Raw genomic sequence first — 22,902 nt, forward strand, 5'->3', positions numbered from 1 at the left:
CGATTCTATGATAGGGTTGCCATAAATGAACTGAAGGCACACAACAACAACATGTTCAGGATTACTTCCTTTCACCACACCTGGTTCATTTTTGAATAAACAAATTGCAGTTATTTTCTAACAGCAATGGTGTTAAAACATTGGTGGGCTTATCTTCATTCTATATGGTCCTGCAAGGCCAGTTTCCTTCTTTATGTAACTGTTCTGACTTTTAAATACTAGGATCCAAAACACACTGCAGAAATAATCCAGTTTCAGATCACTTTAACTGCCCTGGCTCAGTGCTAGGGAATTTTTGGTGCTGTTGTTTTGTGAGACATTAAGCCTTCTCTCACACAAAGAGCTCTGGTGCCACAATAAACTATAGTTCCCAGGATTCCCTAGCATTGAGCCATGGCAGTTAAAGCGGTCTTAAACTGGATTATTTCTGCAGTGTGTTTTGGACCTTAATTAATTATATTGAAACCAGCCTGTAAAGCCTGGGAAGAGATCTACAAACATGGCAGCCTTTTAGCAGGAAGAAGAGCTGACGTAAAGGTGCCATAAACCGGAGATGAAATTGGGAAAGGAGGGGGCGACAGAAAAAGGGTCTGAAGAAGGAAGGAGTCTTTTGGGGGCGCCATTTTAGATAATAAAACCGACACCTCCTACGCAAATTGCTGCTTTTTATTAGTGGAGGGAGACTGCAATGCTAGATACACCAGGGCTGCATCCTCCTCAGTGCAGACATAATCCGGTTTAACTGCCCTGGCTCAGTGCTACGGAATCCTGGGAATTGTAGTTTGTTGTGGCACCAGATCTCTCTCTGACAGAGAAGGCTAAATGTCTCACAAAACTACAATTCCCAGGATTCCCTAGCCACCTTGAGTCCCTGTACTGGGAAGAAGGTGGGATAAAGAGAATAATGTTAAAACAGTCTCAAACTGGATTATTTCTGCAGTGTGTTTTTGGACCCAAGTCTGTTTCAGTATAAAAAAAGATGTCAAAGAATTCTGTAGCAACTTAATAGAGACTTCGTTGGATGGAATAGATTGAAGTCTACCATCTTTCTTGCTAGAAATTTCCAGCAACAGAATCAGATAATGTTCAATGCTGGGACAGAGATCTTTAGAACTTTTAGATGTTTAAAGCGGGCTCAAACCAGGTTGTGTTTCCAGGCCAGGTTTCTATATGGAACGGGCCAGTTATTCCTGCGCAAAATGTCTGCTTATGTAACAAAAAGATGTGCGAGTGAACAGCCAAATATGCGATGGCTCCTCCTCCTCCTCACATCGCCATCTTCGTCCCTTATGCCCCGCCGCCATGACGGCTATTCCTTTCAGGTCGGGCGTTTCCCCTTATTAACGTGTCTTCCTCCTCCTCTTGTGTGCTTTTTAAGTCGTTCCCGACTTAGGGCGACCCTATCATGGGTTTTACTTGGCAAATTTCGCTCAGAGGGGGGCTTTGCCATTGCCTCTGAGGCCGAGAGAGTGTGACTTTGTCACCTAATAGGTGGCGGGATTTGAACCTTGGTCTCCTGGGTGGTTTTTCAACACTACCAATATGTCTCAGGTTTTATCTGGTTTTGTGGGGAATAATAAACATAGGCTGCATCCACACTGGGGAAATAACCCGGTTTGGCACCGCTTTAACTCGTTGTCTGGCTCTCTGCTATGGAATTCTGGGATTGTTGTGGGGCCCAGAGCGGAGCTCCGCTCCGCTCTGGGCCCACAACAAACTCCAACTCCCAGAATTCCATAGCCTTGAGCCAAAAAGAGTTAAATCGGTGCTAAACCGGGTTATTTCTCCAGTGTGGATGCAACCCTAGTAAACTAGCGAGGGGAACATAATAGAACACAGCCACCATCCTCAACGGTCGCCCTCTTCTGGTGACGTCAGCCCAGCTGCAAGCCCATCCCCTCCATTTTTTCCATCGCCTTCCACCAATAGCGGAGCCGCAATCGCGTCACGTGCCCCTCGACGTCACGTGCTCCGCTGCGGGTTCCATTTTGTGGCGCTGCCGGCGGGCGGAGCCGGCCATTCGCGGACTGGACGTCGGTTGAGACGCTTCGAGCTTTTGTAAAGCTCTTTCCCAAGTCTCTTGTGAAGGTCCCGCTTAAGTCATCAAAAACGGAAGGTCGAAAGAGCAGGTGAGGTGACGGTGCTTTGAGGGAGGGATCCTCGATGGGGGGGATTTTGAACAGAAATATATTAGAAGGGGGAGAGAGAAGGGTTGTCAGTTTATTTTAATCGGGGCGATGTAGAGTATTTCGTTGGCTAAGCAGTGAGACAAACAGCCGCGCTGTTAATGGTGAGGTTGGGTGCGGCCCGGCCGCCATTTTGTGGAAGCGATGGCGTCGGACGAAATTCTCCCTCCTCGGCTGGAGCCGTAGAGCGCATGCGCCTCTCGAGGACGGCTGGCACTCTGCCGATGCTGCGTCACAAAGGCGGAGCAGATGTGGCGCATTCTGATTGGTCCAGCGGGAGGAGGAGGCGGGGTTGGGCTTGGCGCGCTGCCTTTTCTGACGTCACACTGCGGCGGGGCGGGGCCTGGACTGCGGCAGAGACGAGCGGAGAACCAGTGACCTATTTTCTTGGCGGCCATTTTGTCTTGCTCCTTCCTTCCTTTCCCAGGGGCTTAAGCTCCTGATTAACGCTCTGTTCTTCTCTCTCTCTCTCTTTCCTTCCTCAGCTGGTGGTCCATCTGGAGCGGCATCATGAGTGGCTGTCGTGTATTTATCGGGAGGCTAAACCCAGCAGCCCGAGAAAAAGACGTGGAGCGGTTTTTCAAGGGATACGGACGTATCCGCGACATTGACCTGAAAAGAGGCTTCGGGTTTGTGGTAAGAGAATGTGGAATAGAATTCTAGAATAACAGGGAATAGAAAAATAGCTATACAAAACAAGCTTGAGTGCTTATATGTTTGTTTGTTTGCTCCTGTTTATGTATATATAATAATTAAAATAAATAAAAAGAATGTGGATGGTTCATGCTGAATGGAGTCTTGAGAGTGGTTTCACTGCATTTCTCTAGGCGAAGAAGTAGAAATTTTGCTGGGTAAGCTTCCATAGTGGAAAATGCCTGAATCCCTATAAACAGTATCAAAAGCATACAGCACTGAATGTGTTCCTGTGCCTGTCTATTTAAAAATAAGTTCTCTTGAGTTTACTGGGACTTGGGGACAGTCCTAGAGGCCACGGTGCAACTTGACTGGCCGTATTGTGCTGTTGATATATTGTATCATACACAAAGGGAGGATGTGGTACATTCTTGATACAGACGCTTTCTTTTTTTTCCCCCCACAGGAGTTTGAAGATCCAAGGGATGCTGATGATGCCGTTTACGAACTGGATGGAAAAGAACTCTGCAGTGAAAGGTAAATACATGTTAAAGAGCTGTTTACTATGTACTGGGAATGTGTTTCTATTTAGTGTCCATGCAAATCTGAATGTGTAGTAAAGGACACTGGTTTGACTTCTCCTTTTCAGGGTTACAATTGAGCACGCAAGGGCTCGGTCAAGAGGTGGAAGAGGCAGAGGACGATACTCTGATCGTTTCAGTAGCCGCCGTCCACGCAATGATAGAAGGTACACACATGGCAGCAGCCTGAATTTCTGTTACAGCAGAATTAATTGGTGCTTATTGCCATTGGTACTAAGCTAAGTATTTTATTCCCATCAGAAATGCTCCACCTGTAAGAACAGAAAATCGCCTCATTGTAGAAAATTTGTCATCCAGAGTCAGCTGGCAGGTTTGTTAAACATGATTGTTTTTTAGACTTCATTTAATGGGTATGTAACACATAAAAGTGCTGTTTGCTATAACTAATTTATATCTTAAGCTTAAAACATTTTCAAAATTATTAATACGTAATGTTTAAATACATTTTTCAAAATTAGATTAATAGTAGCATTTTTAATGTAATTTTACCTTGTTTTCAAACTCCATTTTAACCACTTTAAAAATCCATTTTATTTGCCAGCCTATCTGTGTCGTTGGCCTTATGACGAGGAGTGCCTGTGGGTTATCCTAATCGTTCTGTCTTGGTCACTCTTGGTTGGGCCTGGCTGACTTATCCAGTCAGCTCCTCCAGTGTAACAGTTGGCCACCTCTAGATCTGTGTTTGCTGGTCTAGACGTAATCGATGCACTTCCTTAAAAGTGCCGGGTTGCAGCGATCCCCGAAAGTTAACGAGATCTGATTCCTAAGTTGAGAACTGTACCTCCCGTAAAGCTTCGAAATAAGAGATCGTGATCGAGAGAGTTGAAAGATACGCATTAGGTGGTCGTTGGAATCCTATCGCAGTGAAGTGGTCCTTGGTGTAACTTCACAAGAGTAGAGAATGTCTGGATCCGCCAATAGTCTGCTAATAGGGAGGGCTGTGCGATTAAAGGCTTCCATCGACTGGGTAGTATTCTTCAAACGGTTGGCGAAGAGCCAGTCGGGCATGTACCATGATGGGTATCTTCGATCGCTTAATGCAGTTTGATGCTTGGCTAGCCTAGGGAAATGTTAATGAAGGTAAAGTAAACTATATTTTTAATGACATATGGGGCACAAAATAACTGGTTTATATAAATGTACTTTTTAAGCCATAAAACATTTCAGAATGCTCTTCCAGAAATAAACTGAATGCAAGACAGTTTAATAAAGTGTATTATTTAAAATCTAGCATTTTGCTTAAAGCTGTATGCTGTTTTCATTTATTTCGTGCCCTGATGTATGCTATCAAATAGAGAATTATCTGCAAGTGTGGCATCTGCCACGTAATAATTCTTAACATCTTTTCTTGCAGTAATGTTTTTTTAAATACTCAAGATACTGTCTGCTGCCTGTTCTAACAGTGTTTTTCTTATGCTAGGATCTCAAAGACTTCATGAGACAGGCTGGGGAAGTAACCTTTGCAGATGCGCATAGGCCTAAACTAAATGAAGGGTAAGTTTGTTGGGACTAACCAACATTGCACCAATATATTGTGTGAAAAGGGGAGGACTCTGTAGAAAAATATCCTGATGGTGGTTGTAAGTGTCCAAAACTTGGCAAGTTTGAGTTTATGTATACTCTCTTTTATTATTAGGGTGGTTGAATTTGCCTCTTACAGTGATCTAAAGAATGCTATTGAAAAGCTTTCTGGCAAAGAAATAAATGGAAGGAAAATCAAGCTAATTGAAGGCAGCAAAAGGCATAGGTAAGAATTCCAGCTTAAAAATACTGGGTGTGATCATACACATCCAGGGATTGGTTATATGTGTGTGTGTGTGTGTGTGTGTGTGTGTTGGTATGTATTTAGCTAAATCTAAAATGGACAATTAACTTCTATTAGTAGGTCCAGGAGCAGGTCCCGTTCCCGGAGCAGGAGCTCATCGAGGTCTCGCAGTCGATCTCGTTCCAGAAGCCGCAAGTCTTACACCCGATCCAGAAGCAGGAGCCGTAGCAAGTCACGATCTGTTAGTAGATCTCCTGCCCCTGAAAAGAGCCAGAAGCGTGCTTCTTCAAGTAGATCAAAGTCTCCAGCTTCTGTGGATCGCCAAAGATCACGCTCAAGATCACGCTCTGTTGACAGTGGCAACTGAATTAAAAACAGTTTACTGTGGGGACTTGTTGAACCATACTTGCTAATAGTTGTGGTAAGTATGTGACTTCTGGGAAATAGACTGGGAGGGGGAGGGCTTTAACAGCTTTGTATATGTGGACCACCAAGAAGTTATTGAACTAATTGTATTGTCTTTTTGATAATCCTTTTCCTGCTCACTTCATTGAACCAGAAGTGCATAGCTTTATGTATATTGCTAGAGCTCTTTAAGGAAGCTTTAATTTTTTTTTGTAATTAGGGAGAGTTCTCCTTTTGAAAACCTGCTCTCAGTGTATTCCAGTAATTGCCATTTCAGGATGTAAACTTAAAAAATTGGCACTGAGCTCTGTACCAGCTGTAAATAAAGCTTTATTTTGGATTTATAGTGCTTCAAGCAATCTGTTTGACTCCTTGTCCTGATCTCCAATCATACTGGTCAAGATGGATAATAAAAATATTCACAAAAGTGGTGTGCATTTCTTCCAAGTTGTCATTGGTTCGAAAGCAATGAATCTAGTTATGACAAAAGCAGATGTTATACAGCAGTAGGCTTTGAAGGTTGGTTGGTAAACTGGTTTCTTGAGTGAAGAATGGGGAACAGATTCACAAAAATCAGGCATTTCATTTGAGGCTTTGACTAAGTCAGTTGAATGCTCAAATGTCAGAGAAGAAGGAAAAAATGGATCAAGGAAGTAATGCTGCATAACCCCAATTGAGTCTTGACTAGCAGGCCTATAGAACAACAGAAATGTGGCAGATGAACACTGGGTTGGGGCTAGCAATTAAGGAACTCAAGTTTGTAACAGTATGGTTGAGTATTTTATTCATAATTCTTCATATTAGAAAACCTTTCCCCTGGAAAGTATGTTTCTTAACCAGTCACCCCCTCCCACTGCTCTGGCTTAGGTAGCTTTCACCCTTACTAATGTGATGATGTTAATACTACAGTATAAAATTCAGGGGAGTGAGCATTATATTCTGAAGGTACGAAAGAGTACTGCTGCTTTTAGATGATAGTGGAAAATAAGATCTTTCAGTACAGTTATAGTTAATAACGATATGGTTACTGATGAACTGCAACATTTATCAGAATGGCAGCACAGCAACCCCCCCCCCCAGGTTTTAACCACCCATAGCTTCAGTTAAAACTGCTAATACATGCACTTACAAAATACTGTACAATTTTAATAAAATAGTTGGGAATATTTCTGGCTGGGCTGGCAAACTGGTTTCAACTAGAAAATACAGTGGTACCCCGGGTTACGAAATTAATTCGTTCCGCGGTTAATTTCGTAACCCGAAATACCTTCGTAAGCCGAATTCCCATAGGCGCTAATGGAAAAATAGCTCTCTGCTGCCCTCCGGTGGCGGAAAATAGCGCCGCGGTTTTTTCGTAACCCGAAGAAACCTTCGTAAGCCGAAGCAATAAATCCCTATGGGATTTTTTCGTATCCCGAAAAATTCGTAACCCGGCGCATTCGTATCCCGGGGTACCACTGTACTTTGGATGGCAGGGCAGCTCAGCCCATTAATGCTGGGTTCCACCCATGTGATGGCCGTGAATCATTGGGTGGAATCCAGCATCAGTGGATTGTTCTGCCCTGCCATTCCAGAATGATCCTTCATGGTGCTACTCAGTGCCATAGTATGCAGTGATGTGAGTAATGCATATCAGCAAGAGTGTGCTGACCTTGTAAACAGTGAAAAAGGAGCTTGTGCAGCACTAAGAATCGACTTGAGGCTGAAATACATTGCTCACCTTTAAGGCCATTTACCATCGTTGCCATTAAAAATCATGTTTTCCTCTGGACATGATTATGCTTACTATTAATTTTACAAAATGGTTATATTCCTGTAGTTGAAAGGTAGACCCCCTACTTAATTTGAGCCAGGCTGAAGGATTCAGTTCCAGGATCTTAACACCATGATCACTACTGCACTATAGAACAGTGTTAAATGAAATAAGTAAAATCCCATGCCTTTGAAAGTGTAGACTAAATTCTGTGGCTCCTGTGCTTCTAGCTGGAGGACAAATATGACATACAATTCTCAGGAGGGTTGGTTGAGGGGAAAATTTGCACACTGCAAGCCTGTCATTTAGTAATTCAAGATGAAGGTTTATACTCTGCCTGCTCATTAAATGATCTTCAAGGCAGCTCATAGCTTAAATTATGCCTCGCACATTCAGGAAAACAGTTTACATTTGCAACTGAGGGTCATATACTGATTTAAAACAAGCTTTGCAAAAGAAGTGATGCAACCTCACCTCATTTTTGTTGTGGTCAAACTCAAAGAGACTGAAGCTTATGCAACAATGTCTTCTATATAGTCTCAAAGGTATTACAAAGTCCCCTTGCATATCTTTATTTTTTGTGTCCCAAGTAAGTTTTTGATCCCAAGGCACAGGGTGTCCTTGGCAGGATTTGTTCAGCAAGGGGTTGCCATATTAATATTTGCAACTGGGGTCTGCAGACTCGGGCATTTTAACTAGGATATTGTGACTAGTGGTACTTTAGTCCTAGGCTCCTTGGCTTCTCAGGTTAGCATGTTTACTCCAGTGATGGATGCTCTGAAGAGCCAGTGCTTATCTGTGCTGGTCTCTATGAAGATGTTCCATAGAGTGGCAGTTGCCACTGCATTAATTTCTGACAGTTCTCATCTCCATCTGAAGCAAGTATTTAAGCAAAAGCCCTTGGGGTCTTAATAAAAATAGCTCACAGTGATCTATTGGGCAAACATTCTTTGCTCCAACCCGTGCTTGATCTTGTGGTAGCAGCTCAGGAGAAAATGGGAAACCTGGAACTGGTGGAGCAAATGACATTTTCCCTTCTAATCAAAAAGTTCATCATTTCTTGGACCTCTCCTACCTTGCTTGTATGTGCCTTCAAGTCACTTGTTTACTCCCAACCAAAATCAGGCAATAGAAATACAAACTGGGCTTTGTAGCTACCCTAAGCAGACTCACCTTTAGGAAAATTGCAACTTGCAGGACCTACAATATTTACACATTGCCTGCCAGTCCTGCAATCTCATTTGTGTGATCTGTCTGCAATACTTTGGTAAAGCTGTCACATCTGCATACCTGCTTCAAGAACCACAAGTCTACAATCCTGACCAGGAAGCTTGAGCAATCTTCAACATCATACTCTGATTTGTTCCCATTTGATATTGAGGTGCCATCTCCTTCAGGCATTTTGGACAAAAAGGGAGTGTTTCTGGATTCATAGACATGAGAGTCCCTTGCACCACATGGCCTAAGCCTAGAAGAGAATACCATCATCCACTGAAGATGTTGAAAACTTCTAAACTTGGATAAAGGTATAAGCTGAAACAGTTTGCTCACTTTATATTTTTTTAGTTCTGTTTATTATTAACTGACTAACTGCATCCTTTTAGGATCCAAGACAAAGTTAGGAGATGTACTGCTGGTTTGCTTTTTAGTCTCACACAGACTCAGGGATACAAGTAATGTTTGTGGCAAATTCCTGATATCTTTATTTTCCACATTTTTAGCGTAGATCAGACAGGAGGAATGTATCTGAGTTTGGCAATTAGCACTCAACTGTAGTGTGTTATTGGAAACAAGCACCTTTTTTAATGATGGAAGAATACTAATCCAAAATTCTTCTCAAAAAGGTGTATGTTTGGCACTCCATTGGTGTACAGGATGAAAACCTGCACAGAGCAAATAGGAATGCATGATTTATGAAGGCAAGTATTTATCTCACTTCACAATCATCACAATGACATGTATTTTACACAAAGCTGTGAGTCAGTTCAGCAGGACTCAGATGTGGAAATAGCTTGGACTTCTGATGTTGAGGTGGACCACTTTTTCCAGCACCCTTTTGTTTTTCTGCTGCTACTTTGTCTCAAACTTTCTGGTTGGTTGGTTTCCATTTCATTCTTGACCCCAGTTCTGTCAATAGCTTCAGAGACCACCTTCACTGAGTCTGAAATGAAAAGGAAATGAAAACAGATGGAAATGCTGCCTTGTGTTCCCATGTCAGTAGAGTGTGGTGAATCCAATGTGGGTTGTAGTATGAATTTGAAGAAGCTATCCACGGTGTTGCAATCTAGCCCCCCAAAAGTTTCAGTTTCTTGGATAACTCTGGTTAGGTTCTGTTAGATCTATGGTTTTTTTTTTAACATGTAGGTACTAGTGAGACAGGCTCATTTGCTCTCTTTCTCTTTTGCTGTTCACATGCTCAGTAAAGGATTCTGGTGGCCACCTGTTTACCTTGCATGTTCTAGATAGGCACACACAGCTACAGTAGGACTTTGTTGTTACTGTATATCATCAAGTCATTTCTGACTTATGGCATTCCTAAGGCAAACCGATCACAGGGTTTTCTTGGCAAGTTTTTTCAGAAGGGCTTTGCCATTACCTTCCTCTGAGGCTGAAAGAGTGTGACTTGTTCAATGTAACCTAGTGGGTTTGTTGGCTTTAAAGGAAATAAAGCAAACCTGTTGTTTTAACCTGGATTATTAACTGTCCGTTAACTGATATTAACTGTGCTTTTATTGGTAATGTTGCCTCCAGATGTGAGTGCATGAAAGTGTTTATTTCCTTGCAGTTAAAAGGTTTGTGCTTTATGTATAGCAAGAGCCGTCATTTCTGCCTTCTGCTTCAAGCGGCAGTTCTAATCTCAGTTCTGAGCCATGCCTAGTTGTAGCTCTGTTCTGACATTCATACAGGCTGACTTTCAATCTGCCAACAGCTCTTGTAAGCTATATCCTGGATAAATAAAAATCTACAAAGTTCTATGGGAAACTAGGTCAAGAGATGATGCCACACAAAGGGAGAAAAAGAAGTGGTTATTTGAAGCTGATTCTTACCATTTGGTTCTTTTGTGTTTCCACAGCTCCTGAAAACCACGACCAGCAGAAGGCCCTCTCCCAACTGGGAAATCGTATACAGAGTAGGAAAGAAGTAGAGAGGCCCAATAACTTCAGCTGCAAAGGCCATCTTGAGGATGGTCAAACAGAGATTCATATTTTGGCAGCCTGTCTCCAGGCAGATTGTCCGCTTGCATCTATTAATGCAGGAAATATTAATACACAATCCTGTATTACATGGGGTTATAGGCATGACACATCGGCATAAACCATATGTGTAGTGTGCCTTCAAGTTGTCAATCAATTTATGGCAAGCACATTAGTTTCATAGGGTTTTCTCTGGCAAGGAATACTCAGTTGGTTTTTATTAGTTCCTTCCTCTTTTGTATACAATAGTCTATAGCATCAGGTATTTGTTGCTGGTCTCCCATCTAAATACTAACTGGTAATGACCCTGCTTAGCTTCAAAGATCAGATAGGGTCTGGTGCCTTACAGAATATGGTTATTGTAAGGTATTTAGACCCAGCATAAATTATATAAGAGCTAGAGAAAATACTAAATACAATATTTAGTATTTAGGCTCAGCATAAATCCTAATCTGGTATGTTTATTAACTTTTATAGAATGAATACAAGAGGAAAAAAAGTCTGCCCCCTTGTTGCCTGATACATGTGGAGGGTGGCTTTTGGGTCAGGTCTATAGCTGTGTTTGTGCATGCGTGCACGCCACACAATGAAGGAGCCATTATTACAGAATATGATTATTGTAAGAATTTAGGCATTCACTGAAAAGAAAAAAGCAGAATGCCTATCCACATATTTTGGAGAAAACCCAGGGCAAGTGTAGCTAGTGAACAAGCTATACCAAAATCTGCATTAAGATACCTTGTACTGAAGTTGGTATCTTTTGGTAACGTTTGAAGCTTGGTCATTAAGTTTTTTAATATATAAAGAGGGAGTTCTTGTAGGACAAGGGTTAGAATCATGCAGCTCTCCAGATGTTGGACTACAACTTCAAACATTCCTCATCACCAGCTATGCTTACACATTGTAAATGGCTTAGTGAGTGCTTAAGTGTATTGATAAGCAGTATAGAAATGTACTTGCTATTACTATTGCTATTGCTGGCTAGAATTGCTGGGAACTGTACTTTGACGCCATCTGGTGGGCAAATGAGTCCTACCCACGTTATAGGAAAAGCCACGTCCGTAAGGTATGCTGTATTCAGAATGCTTAATGTTAAGAAAAGTTGTGGAACCATCATGTTTCTTACAGTCTCTGTGTTATGTATTCCCAAAGGTTTGCTACCACTAATAAGCATGCTGTTCCGTTTTGAATTAATTGAAGTTTCTAATTTGTTTTCAAAGGTATTTACATACAAAGCACATGACAGTAGTCCAGCATGGAGATTACCAAGGCACCTGAGATGCTGGTCAGGTCACCATGTTCTAGGTATTCCCACAAAACTGTCACACCAACATAAGTTGGTACAAACCCTCATGAGAGGCACCCACCAGCCATATAGAAAAAGAAATGAAGAGCTCAACATATGGGCCATGAGTACAGTTTCCACACCTCAGAGCTTGTCTCTTGGGTTTTAGGGTGAGAAGAGAAACCTCATGGTGAGAGCACTGCTTTAGAAAGTGTTTTTTAAATACTCAAAACCACCTTTGAGTATTCCTTGGCAAAGAAAATCCTATGAAATTCATGAGGTCACCATAAGTCAACAGTTAACTTAAAGGCGCGTGCGCACACACACACACACACACAAAGCATCCAGCAATGGCAGTTATCTCTATCCAACAAATTGCATGGTTTTGCTTTAGAGAAGTTTGATGTGTGGGTTTGGAGAAATGCTGAACAACTTGTCGCTTTTTAAAAACAGGCTTGGTGAACAACATTTTCAGTAGATATGAGGCCCATAATGACTCATAGGTTCAGGAGACAAAATTGGCTGTCAGACCTGCCAAACTTGCTGACCTCAATGTAAAGGAAACTTGTACATGAGAAGATAAAAGCCTTCTTGCAACATGAAACGTTCTAATTGTGGAGGGATATGGGAATGGGCCTACTGGTCTGACGTTTCAACCCTGTTTGGCTTGATGCAGTTTATGATCCTCTGCATAATCACAAGCTTGGCACAATGAATTCCTGATCATAGAAGAGGATAACCACAGAGGTAGTGCCTCTATCTGGCTATTTTGGTTTAATATGAGAAAGAATGGGGAGCAAGACTAGTGAGTCCTCTACAAACTGAATGTGGTGAGCCTGGTCAGAGACTGGGTCGGAGGCCAATACAAGTCCAGTGTTGGCTAGTTAGCCTGCAAACAACACAGTCCAAATGGTTCTTTACAATAAATTCCAGGGAATTAATTAGCTTTGTTTGTATGCTGCAGTAAAAACAACAAAGGCAGCAATGTTCTTACAAACATGTAACTGTGGCTTACACACACATATCGTATATATTCAACTATAAGTCGATCTCATGTATAAGTCGAAGGCAGGTTTGGGGACCAAAATTATGGATTTTGATATGACCCATGGATAAATTGAGGGTAAAACCTAGAGTTCTGTAACAAAAGATCTAAAGGATGAAGCAAAGGAAAGCAAAGCCAAATAATTTACAAAATCCCAGCAAGCATAACTGCTCACACTAAAGGCTGGATGAATGAGAGAGGATGGTCAGTGCTTCAAGGACAGATTATGCTCTTGCTTTTCACCAAGGGATGGTTCCTTTTTAAAAAAGAGTGAAGTACAAAATTTACATTGACCCGTGGATAAGTTGATATATTTTTTTTGGGTCAATGTTTTGACTCAAATTTCTAGACTTATACACAAGTATATACTGTATGTCTCTTTGGACATGATGCAGGGGCTATTCTTGAGCCCTTTGTTCCCCATCCCAAAACTCCACCCCAAGTCACTGTTAAGCCCAGGTGATGGTGTTACTGCTTACCAATGGGACAGGGTGGTGGTGGGGAGGTATATGTGGGTGTTCTCAGCTTCCAAGGAAGGGAAATGAGAGAGTACTCCATCAAGGAGCACACCTTCATTTCCTTCCCCCTTGTAGTTGAGACCAGTCATGCTTCCTCTGAGTTTCTGCCCCCTCCCTCCTCCCCCCAAGTAAATAGCAGCAGTGGCAGTCCATCCTCCTTGGGACGTGAAAGCTGTTGAGATAGGGAGAGGTCACAGAACTGTGCAGATGAAGTATTATTCCTTTCCTACATGATCTGGGATCTTGCCTAAAGAATCTTCTGACACTTTAAAGCTAACAAGTTTTCCTCATCATAAGTTTTTGTGGAGTGGAGCTCATAGTAGTCCACCCCTGTATTTAAAACAGCTTATGCTAAACAACACAGGTTATTCGTTAAGCCCCTACAACGTTCTTTGTTCCCTTTGTTTCCCAGGCAGACCTGGGCAGGTCTCCAGGCAATAGACTCTTACTTAGACATAGGGTCTGTTGACTGTTGGCAGAAGGCAGGGAAACTGAGCATCCACTTTGAACCAGTTAAATATGGTTTATTTAACATGGAACAGGACTGAAGTTTCTGCCCCTCCTCTTCAGCTAGAAGGACAAATGTTATTGCTCTGATTTTGTAATTTTGAGTACCCAGCTTGTTGGAGGCAGTTGGCTTACACACTGTAAACAGCTTAGGGAGTACTAGTTCACTGATAAGCGGTATAGAAATGTACTTGCTATTGCTATATTGAATTTGTTTATTTTCTTCCAGCAGGCCCAGAACCATTGTGTGTGGGGCTCAATGAACTTAATTTGAGAATCTGCAGGACTTTTCCCTCATACCATCTGAAAACAACATGCATACTACAGTCTCCATCACTGACCAAATCTTTCCCCTTGCACACTTTTTTAAAATGCCATTGCCTGATCAAGAAACATGTGGTTTCAGTATCTTTCACAAAGATGTTTGTGACTTTTGGGTTTTTCCAATAAAGGCTTGACCACAATAAATACTTGTCATTCTTTACGGCTGTTGAGAAGTTTATTATCCTTAGCAAACATATAAAACTAGCATCTTCATTGACTTATCCCTAGCAAACACATAAAGCTAACATCTTCATTGACTTTTAGAATCAATCCCTGCCTTTAAGGAGAAAAGCAACAACAACTCAGTTTTGCTTAGGCGAACTTACTTGTTGTTGAATTTGAAGAATGAAGAAAGGATGTAGCCCAAGAAAAAACCCAAAAAAGGCATTAAAACAGAAGTCCCCACCAGGCGTGGTGATAAGATGACCAGCAAGATACTGCTTCCAAGACTGACCACCATCAGAACAATCATAGGGATGGCCATAAGGAGCAGGAGAATCATACCAACCTGAAAACAAAAGAGAAACAATAAATAAATAAATAAATAAAATGAGATAAGTGAATATAATTCAAGACATTGGGGACCAGCTATTAGGATTATACAGCTCTGTGATTGATAGCCCCCTTGCCTTGGAACAACTGGTCTTCTATAGAGTACCAAAGGAAGTTACTTTGCTCATTCCAGGGCCTTTTTAAGATGGGGGTGGGGTACAGAGAGCTCTGGGGCTCTTCTATGAGGGAGACCTCCACTATGAAGAAGGGGCAGGCCATCAGCCCTGACCTTCAAGCCTATTCTGTTATTTTAGAATATCTCTTACTTTTGTTTTAAGTTTAATATAATAAAATAATAATAATAATCTATTTCTCTTCTCCCCACCCACAAAGAGATCCAAGGTAACATTAAAAACAAAACACTATTCCTCTTCTACATTTCATCCCGAGCACAATTGTGTGAGGAAGATCAAGCAGTGAGTCGGTGGCTAGCTTGAAGTTACCCCATGATCTTTTGGATTTCTTGACTTGTAGTCCAATGTTCTAATCTCTTGTAGTCCAGTACTCTAGTCACACTGCTCCTGAGGAAGGGGCCTCAAATTAAGATTCTGCCCAAGGCCTCTCCATGTTTTGACACAGCCCTGGCCCAGTCCATTTGATATAGTAATGAAACAATCCTCCACTCCTTTAACTTATAGCAACTTCAACCAGTTGTGTGTGTGAGAGAGAGAGAGAGAGAGAGAGACTGGATTGTGTAGACCAGGAGTGGGAAACGTGTCTCTTTAGAAGTTACTGGACTTCAACTCCCATCAACCATAGCTAGCATAGCCAATGGTGAAGAATTATGGTAGTTACTGTGCAGCAACGTCTGGAAGTGTGCATGCTTTCTACTCCTGATATAGATTTTTGGTCTGATCTAATGGAACTCATCTTATGTCCGTAACTATGGGCCTAAACAGACAGGCCAAAATAAAGCTGCTTCGGATCACTTTGAAGGTATGCTATTTAAATGATGCATGCGTCCTAAGAGGTCGGAAGCCGCATCAAAGTTGCGCTCCAGACCTTAGGACTGGAGCATGGCTTTGCCACAGCTTCCGGCATCTTAGGATGCTTGCATCATTTAAACAGCATACTTCCAAAGTGGCCCGAAGCAGCTTTATTTTGGCCTGTCTGTTCAGGCCCTCAGTAATTAAATTCACCTTTTTCAATTGCTAATTTTAAAGATTCAATGCCTGATTTCACTTTATTTAAATATGATGTTTTTTCAGTTTTTCCCTGCCATGGTCCACCAATTTATTCTCTATACTGTGCACTCAGAGTGGCAGAATGCCACTGAAGGATGAGATCCTGGACTGGGAGACATATTGTAAATGAAAACATGTTTTATTCTCTTACACATCTCAAACCATCACTAAGCTGCTGCAGCAAGGGTCTAAATACCCTAAAGGCACCAGATTCAGTTGATCTTGGAAGCTAAGCAAGGTAAGATCTTGTTGTTATTTAATGGGAGACCACCAACGATACCAGGTGCTGTAGGTTATATTTCAGAGGAAGGAATTGGCAAAACCATCTCTGAGTTCCTTACCCAAGAAAATCCTATGATATTCATGGTGTCACCAAAAGGCAACAGGCGACTAGAAAACACACTCCATAGCAATTTACTGGCCATGGAGATCTAGGGGGCGGGGAGCAGATAAGTGTGCGTCTGTTTTCCTCCAGCTGCATGCTTCTTTGGAAATCCCAGAGAGCAATGCTTGTCCAGCTATATGACAATACATATTTTATATATATTTGAGAGAAAGAGAATGGGAGAGTGGCTCTTATGGAATGCAGTAGCTTAAACGGTTGGTTTTGGGGGGGATTTTACAGTAGTTGTTGCACTTTGGGTAGAGAATTCTGACTTCCACAGCAACTGAAACAAGTGACTTGCACAGGTGTACATTGGATTTACATGTTCATAAATCACTAACACCATGACAATTTGTGGTGTTACAAAACACAGATAATTTTCTTCTAGGTTGTAGTAGTAAGGAAATTGACCCACCCTAATATCCTTCCTCATCCTACAGCCCTGAATGATAAATATTCTTGCCTTAAAACAGTGAAAAAATGTTCAAAATAGTGAATGTGAGTCAATAATTTAAGTTGGGATATGTTATTTACAACACTGGAAAAGATAGAGGTGGGATCTTTATACTTAAGCTGGATTAAAGCAATATATAGAGTTTGAAAAGCTAGGATAATTGTAAATCAGAAAAAAAAACAGGAAATTAGAATAACCAAAAGTACCCGCCAAGGCAGCCCATTGCCACCTCTTTTATTTATTCTAGCCCTAGAAGCTCTGAATAACAGAATAAGACAAGAAGAAAACATCCAGGGGATAAAAACTTAAAAAATTGAATTTAAGATGAGAATATTTGCAGACGAGCTAATATGAGAATATTTACACTGTAGAGAACCCAAAACACAGTATTAAACCATTAATAGATGTCCTAATAGAATTTGAGGATATTTCAGGTCTTAAGATGAACAGAGAGAAAACAACGATAATAACTAAAAATATGCTTAGGAAAGAGGAACAGAAACTAGAGGAAATTAGTGGGTATAAAGTGAAGAAAAAAGTCAAGTATTTAGGTATAATCCTGACAAACAAAAATTCAGACTTGTACCATAATTACGAGAAAGTATGGAGAGACATAAAAAAAGACTTAGATCAATGGGATAGGATACAACTCTCATTACTAGGTAAAACATCAGTAATCCAAATGAATGTGCTTCCAAAATTTTTGTTTTTGTTTAATACACTACCAATAATACATAATGTTAAACCTTTAAATATATGGCAAAAAGAAATCATTAATTTCATTTGGAAGAAGAAAAGCGCTAGAATAAAATTGAAAATTTTATGTGATGATTAAAGAAGAGGTGGAATGGGAATACCAAACCTAAAACTTTATTATTTTGCTTGTTGTTTAGTTTGGATTAGAGAATGGATCACACTAGAAGATGAGAAATTGTTAAGTCTTGAAGGAGATCAATTGAGATTTGGGTGGCACAGCTATTTGGTATATGGTAAAGATAAAATCCACAAAGAAAGTAAAAACCATCTTGTGAAAAAAGCTTTATTAAATGTATGGGAGAAATACAAGACCAGACTTTGTACAAAAATACTGCAATGGTTTTCCCCACATGAAGTGCTGTTTGGTAGAGAAGGTATCCCGAAAATAAAATGGTTAAGATACTCTGATTTATTGAAAACGGTACAAGGGGAGTAGTGATGAGATCTCAGGAAGAATTGAAAGAATCTCAAGTGGAATGCCATTGGTATCTATACAGGCAGTTGAGAGAAAGATTCAGGATAGATAAAAAGCTTGAAGGAATACAAAGTGAGAAATCAGATTGGGACGAAATATTAAATAAAGGGAAGAAAAAAAATCATCGCTAGATGCTAAAAGATGTTACTGAAATGGGACTCAGAAGAAGAAATAATTAGACATAGTATGATAAGATGGGCACAAAATGTAGGACATAATATAGAATATCATTTATGGGAAGAGACATGGGGTAGAAAAATGAAACACACTGAATGTCAAGAATTAAAAGAGAATGTATACAAAATAATTTACAGATGGCATTTGTTGCCCCAAAAGATTTCTTTAATGTATAAAAAACCAAAGCCAAACTGTTGGAAATGTGGGCTAGACAAGTCAACTGTTACATGGATTTGTAATTGGTTGACTGACCGAAGCCAAAGGGTGCTGAACAATGGCTCCTTTTCATCCTAGAGACAAGTGACCAGTGGGGTCCCACAGGGCTCTGTCCTGGGCCCAGTGTTATTCAACATCTTTATCTATGACTTGGAGGACACAATCGGAGGCATACTTATCAAATTTGCAGATGACACCAAATTAGGAGGAGTAGCTAATAGCCCAGAGGACAGGATCTAGATTCAAAGTGACCTAAACAGACTAGAAAACTGGGTCAAAGCTATCAAAATGAAATTCATCACAGAGAAAGCCCCTTTTATTGTTCTTAACCTCTCTAGCAAGCCTGAGTTCATTCTGCACTTTAGCTTTTCTGACTTTACCCCTACATGTGCTCGCTATTTGTTTGAATTCCTCTTTGGTGATTTCCCTGTTTTTCAATTTCTTATACATGTTCCATTTAAAACTTAGACATCCATCCTGGTTTCTTGAGACACCTCCCATTTTTCTTCCTTATTGGAACTGTTTTAAATTGTGCCTTCAGTATCTCCTTTTTGAGAAACTCCTATCCGTCTTGAACTCCCTTCTCTTTTAGTATACCTGACCATGGGATTACCCCTAGTATTTCTCTAAAGTTATTGAAATCAGCTTTCCTAAAGTCTAGAATGCATGTCTGACTATGCCTGTCTTCTCCTTTCCACTGTATAACAAACTCCAGGAGAACATGATCACTCTCACCTAATCATCCCACCCCTTGCAGCCCATTAACCAGGTCATCCCTGTTGGTTAGAATCAGATCTAAAATAATTGACCCACTTGTTGCCTCTTCCACCTTTTGGACAATGAAATTGTCTTTGAGGCACGTGAGGAATTTGCTAGACCTTGAGGGTTTGACTTCCAGCAAATATCAGGAAAGTTGAAGTCACCCATCACTACTACATCTCTCCTTTCTGAGTGTGTGGTCATCTGTCCTAGAAGGGCATCATCCAATTCCTCTGTCTGACTTGGGGGTCTATAGTAGACTCCCACAATAACATCCCTATTGTTTTCCTCCCCTTTAATTCTGGCTTTCAGGATTGATGTCCTGGATCTCTTCACTGGTGTAAATGTCCCTGACATATAATGCTATTCCTCCTCCTTTCCTGTTTGACCTGTTTCTCTTAAAAAGGTTATATCCCTCTATTACTACCTTCTAATCATGAGACTCATCCCACCAGGTTTCAGTCATGCCTATTATATCACATTTGCTTTGTTGTTCTAGGAGTTCAAGTTCATCTTGCTTATTTCCCATGCTCTTGTGCATTAGTGTAGAGACATCTAAGACCATCCCCCCCCTCTATCTGCTGCCTGTGCAAGTTTTTTTGCTTCCCACTGTTGGGTCTTTGCACTGTTTTCCTTGTTCTCTATATGACAGTTTGACTGTTTTCTCCAGCCCTTTTGCCTTCCAGAATACTATCTCCCTCCCCCACATAACTCAGTTTAAAGGCCTCCTGGTCAAATTCTTGAGACTGTTGGCAAAAACCATTCTGCCAACTGGCGTGAGATGTAACCCATCCCTTGCCAGCAGTCCCCCCTCAGCCCATGATCAAGGAATCTAAATAGTTCCTGGCGGCACCATCTGCAGAGCCAGTTATTCACCTCTGCTATTTTCATCTCTCTTCCTGGACATTATAGGATTGCACTATAAATCAGTCACAAGGGATCTGATTTTGATTGGAGCATTTAAAAACTTATCTGGCAACACCATATTTTTTCCTTACTTCCCTGCTTTCCCCCATACAGGTGTGCTTTCTAACCATTGGGAAATGAGAACTGATGAATGTCTGAGTGCTTATTCATTTGTGGAAATACATTCATTCCTGTATTGCAGGCAAAAAAGAACTTTTGTGAAAATGAGAAGGTATTTCCTAGCAGTATTTAGCGTGATGAAATGAGACCCAGGTAGCAGTGCATCCACTTACTTTAACAATGAGATGAGTGTATTGTGGCTTCTTTTCATTCAAAATGATCCCAATGGCACAGGGGATCAGGGTCATGAACAAGGAGAATACAATCTCTTTGTAAGGCACTTTGCCCTCCAGATTACCATTAGTATAGAGATACAGAAGAAGAGGCATCATGCCAAGGGCCAAGAACGTTGAGCATCCCGTCATCACTATGCTGAGAAAGAGAAATATGACATCACTGAGGTGATCTTTTGCTTAGCATTGCCTCATTTTACCTGTTTCTGACTCTTTCAAATATGGCATTGGTGGATAATGAAGAATGGAAAATAACTAAGGCCAGTCTGTTTTCAGCCTCAGGGTACATTCATCCATCTCCCTCCCTTTCAAAGTGATGGTCAATTTGGGGTAGTTTCCACATTGCACAGTTAACAGCAGTTTGATTCCATTTTAACTGTTTCAGTTTAATCCTTGAGAATCCTGGGATTTGTAGTTTGGGGAAGTAGTTAGATTTTTCTGCTGGAGAGCTCTAATCTGCTTCCCTGAACTACAACACTGGAACTCTTCAGCAGGGAAGTCCAGGAACTTCACCAATCTACAAATCCATGATATTCTGGTTGTCATAGTTAAAGAAGGATCAATCTACTGTAGCTGTGTGGTGTAGAGTATACTCCTGGTTCATATGAACAGATTCTAACCATGGGAAATGAAGGATTCTCAGTGACCCACCTCCCCAAAATCCTGAAACCAGACTTCCATAGACATGGGAGATTTAACTCACAGTTCAGATTACTCATGACATTTGCCACAGTGATCAAATCAAAAGATCTCCAAATTTGCCTGAAAACCAGAAATAACACTTTTCGACTTTACACGACTGTTTCGAGGATCAATCACGTATGGAAATGTATGTACCCAAAAGGTATGCTGTCAGTCACATACAGTAGTTAATAACAGTAGAATGTGAAGAATTATTTGCTAAGATAATTCTTAAATTGCTTAAATACTTCCTATCTCCCATCCCTACTCACATCAGTGCTAACAAAATGGCATAATAGAGGGAGTTTGGAGGAGAACACAAAAGGTGTACATTACATGCATACATTAAAGATGAAGGAAACAGGCAACTTTTAAAACAACAACAACAGACCACCTCATCTAGATCATGTGATCTATGCTTACAGACAGAATGGTATTACAAGTAATATACAGTGACATATATGTACACATTGCAGTGCAACTATTTGTTGGTTGCCCATAAACAGCACACACCCCAGATAGCCCTCATCTTTTTTTGTTTGGATAAATTAACCTCAAATGGAACAGCTCATTAGGTCTTCTCTGATTGGCAGTGGCTTTCCAAAGAAGATATCTTTTCAAGCTCTGGTATTTGGAGATGCCAGAGATTGAACCTGACCTGGCAGTACCAACCAACTCAGGATTTAAGATCAGCCAGGCAGGTACTGGTTATAGTTCCTGAGAGTACCATAGCCTGTAGGGCTATTATGCTGGGGAGGGGCACTTTCTTAGTGGTGGCACTACAGTTATGGAACAACCTTTTATTAGAGCTCTACTTGCACCTATTAAAAACATAATTATTTCTATAATTCTCTAGAGAATAAGCAAGTGCTTTATTAATTTTCTACTGTTTTTAGTGGGGTTGCTTTTACTTTATTTTGTCAGACAATTGTAATTTACTATTTTAGATATTTTTAATTTTATATATTTGGGTTTTCATCTATTTTGTATAGACTGTTTAGCTACACTGCACTTTTATGATAATGGATGGGATAGAAATCCAATAAAATCAAGCCCAAATTAAACTGTCTGCATTTAAAACGACTGCTCCGTCCCTGAGGTATAGTCTCTTCCTGACATTAAGTCTTTCTGTCTTGCGTTCACAAAGATTTTTAAGAATGAGAGAACTTACTTTAGTCTTTCCTGATCTGGGACTGCCTGTTGTGGTAATTATAACACTTGGCATGCTAGCTATGGTGATGGGTTTTGTAATTCCCATTAGTGTAGAGACTCTAGGTTGAGGATGACTGCTATACTTTGTAACTGTTTGTTGGAAGAATGAGGAAAGCCAAAATTTGCAGTCAATCATCATCATCATCATCACCACCACCACTAAGAAGGCTCTCTCCATGTTCCTCTAGCTGTACCTGCGAGGGTGATGGGACAGAGGGAACAACCTCCCCAGAAAGTCTTTAAAAATTAGTTAGGATCATATGGGATAATACAGCCCTTCCAATAACTTTAGCCCAAGCTGTATAGGTCATAATCAGCACTTTGATTTATGCCTCCAAACAGACTAGCAACCAGTGGAGCTGCTGCAACAAGGGAATTGTGTACTTACTGTCTATGTTGCAACCTAGAACCCTATTTCTTGGTTAAAGCAACTTTTCTACTGACTGCCTAGTTCTGGCTTTCATGTCACTGTCACACACCCTCCTTACCTCCTAGAACCCTCTTTCTTGGTTAAAACTTTTCTACTGACTGCCTAGTTCTGGCTTTCATGTCACTGTCACACACCCTCCTTACCT

At 40.9% G+C, this 22,902-nt stretch overlaps 2 protein-coding genes across 5 annotated transcripts in view; one reads left to right on the plus strand and one right to left on the minus strand.

Annotated features, from left to right (window-relative positions):
- The first annotated feature begins 1,973 nt into the window (after positions 1-1,973).
- Positions 1,974-5,940, plus strand: SRSF5 (serine and arginine rich splicing factor 5). Its single transcript, XM_042455191.1, has 8 exons — positions 1,974-2,129; positions 2,672-2,822; positions 3,286-3,356; positions 3,469-3,567; positions 3,662-3,731; positions 4,842-4,915; positions 5,058-5,168; positions 5,304-5,940. Exons 2-8 carry the CDS (start codon positions 2,697-2,699, stop codon positions 5,551-5,553), a joined length of 801 nt encoding a protein of 266 aa, XP_042311125.1. The 5' UTR covers positions 1,974-2,129; positions 2,672-2,696; the 3' UTR covers positions 5,554-5,940.
- A 3,389-nt stretch (positions 5,941-9,329) lies between these two features.
- The window catches only part of SLC10A1 (solute carrier family 10 member 1), a 29,467-nt gene continuing 15,894 nt past the window's right edge, over positions 9,330-22,902 (minus strand). For all 4 annotated transcript variants that reach the window (XM_042455181.1, XM_042455172.1, XM_042455153.1 and 1 more), the window contains exons 3-6: positions 20,375-20,578; positions 14,544-14,725; positions 10,392-10,588; positions 9,330-9,505 (exon numbers count right to left, since the gene is read on the minus strand). In XM_042455181.1, the coding sequence (XP_042311115.1) occupies positions 9,330-9,505; positions 10,392-10,588; positions 14,544-14,725; positions 20,375-20,578 (759 nt within the window). The remainder of the gene's footprint in view (positions 9,506-10,391; positions 10,589-14,543; positions 14,726-20,374; positions 20,579-22,902) is intronic.

This window comes from Sceloporus undulatus, chromosome 1, assembly GCF_019175285.1.
Source record: "Sceloporus undulatus isolate JIND9_A2432 ecotype Alabama chromosome 1, SceUnd_v1.1, whole genome shotgun sequence".
NCBI lineage: Eukaryota > Metazoa > Chordata > Lepidosauria > Squamata > Phrynosomatidae > Sceloporus > Sceloporus undulatus.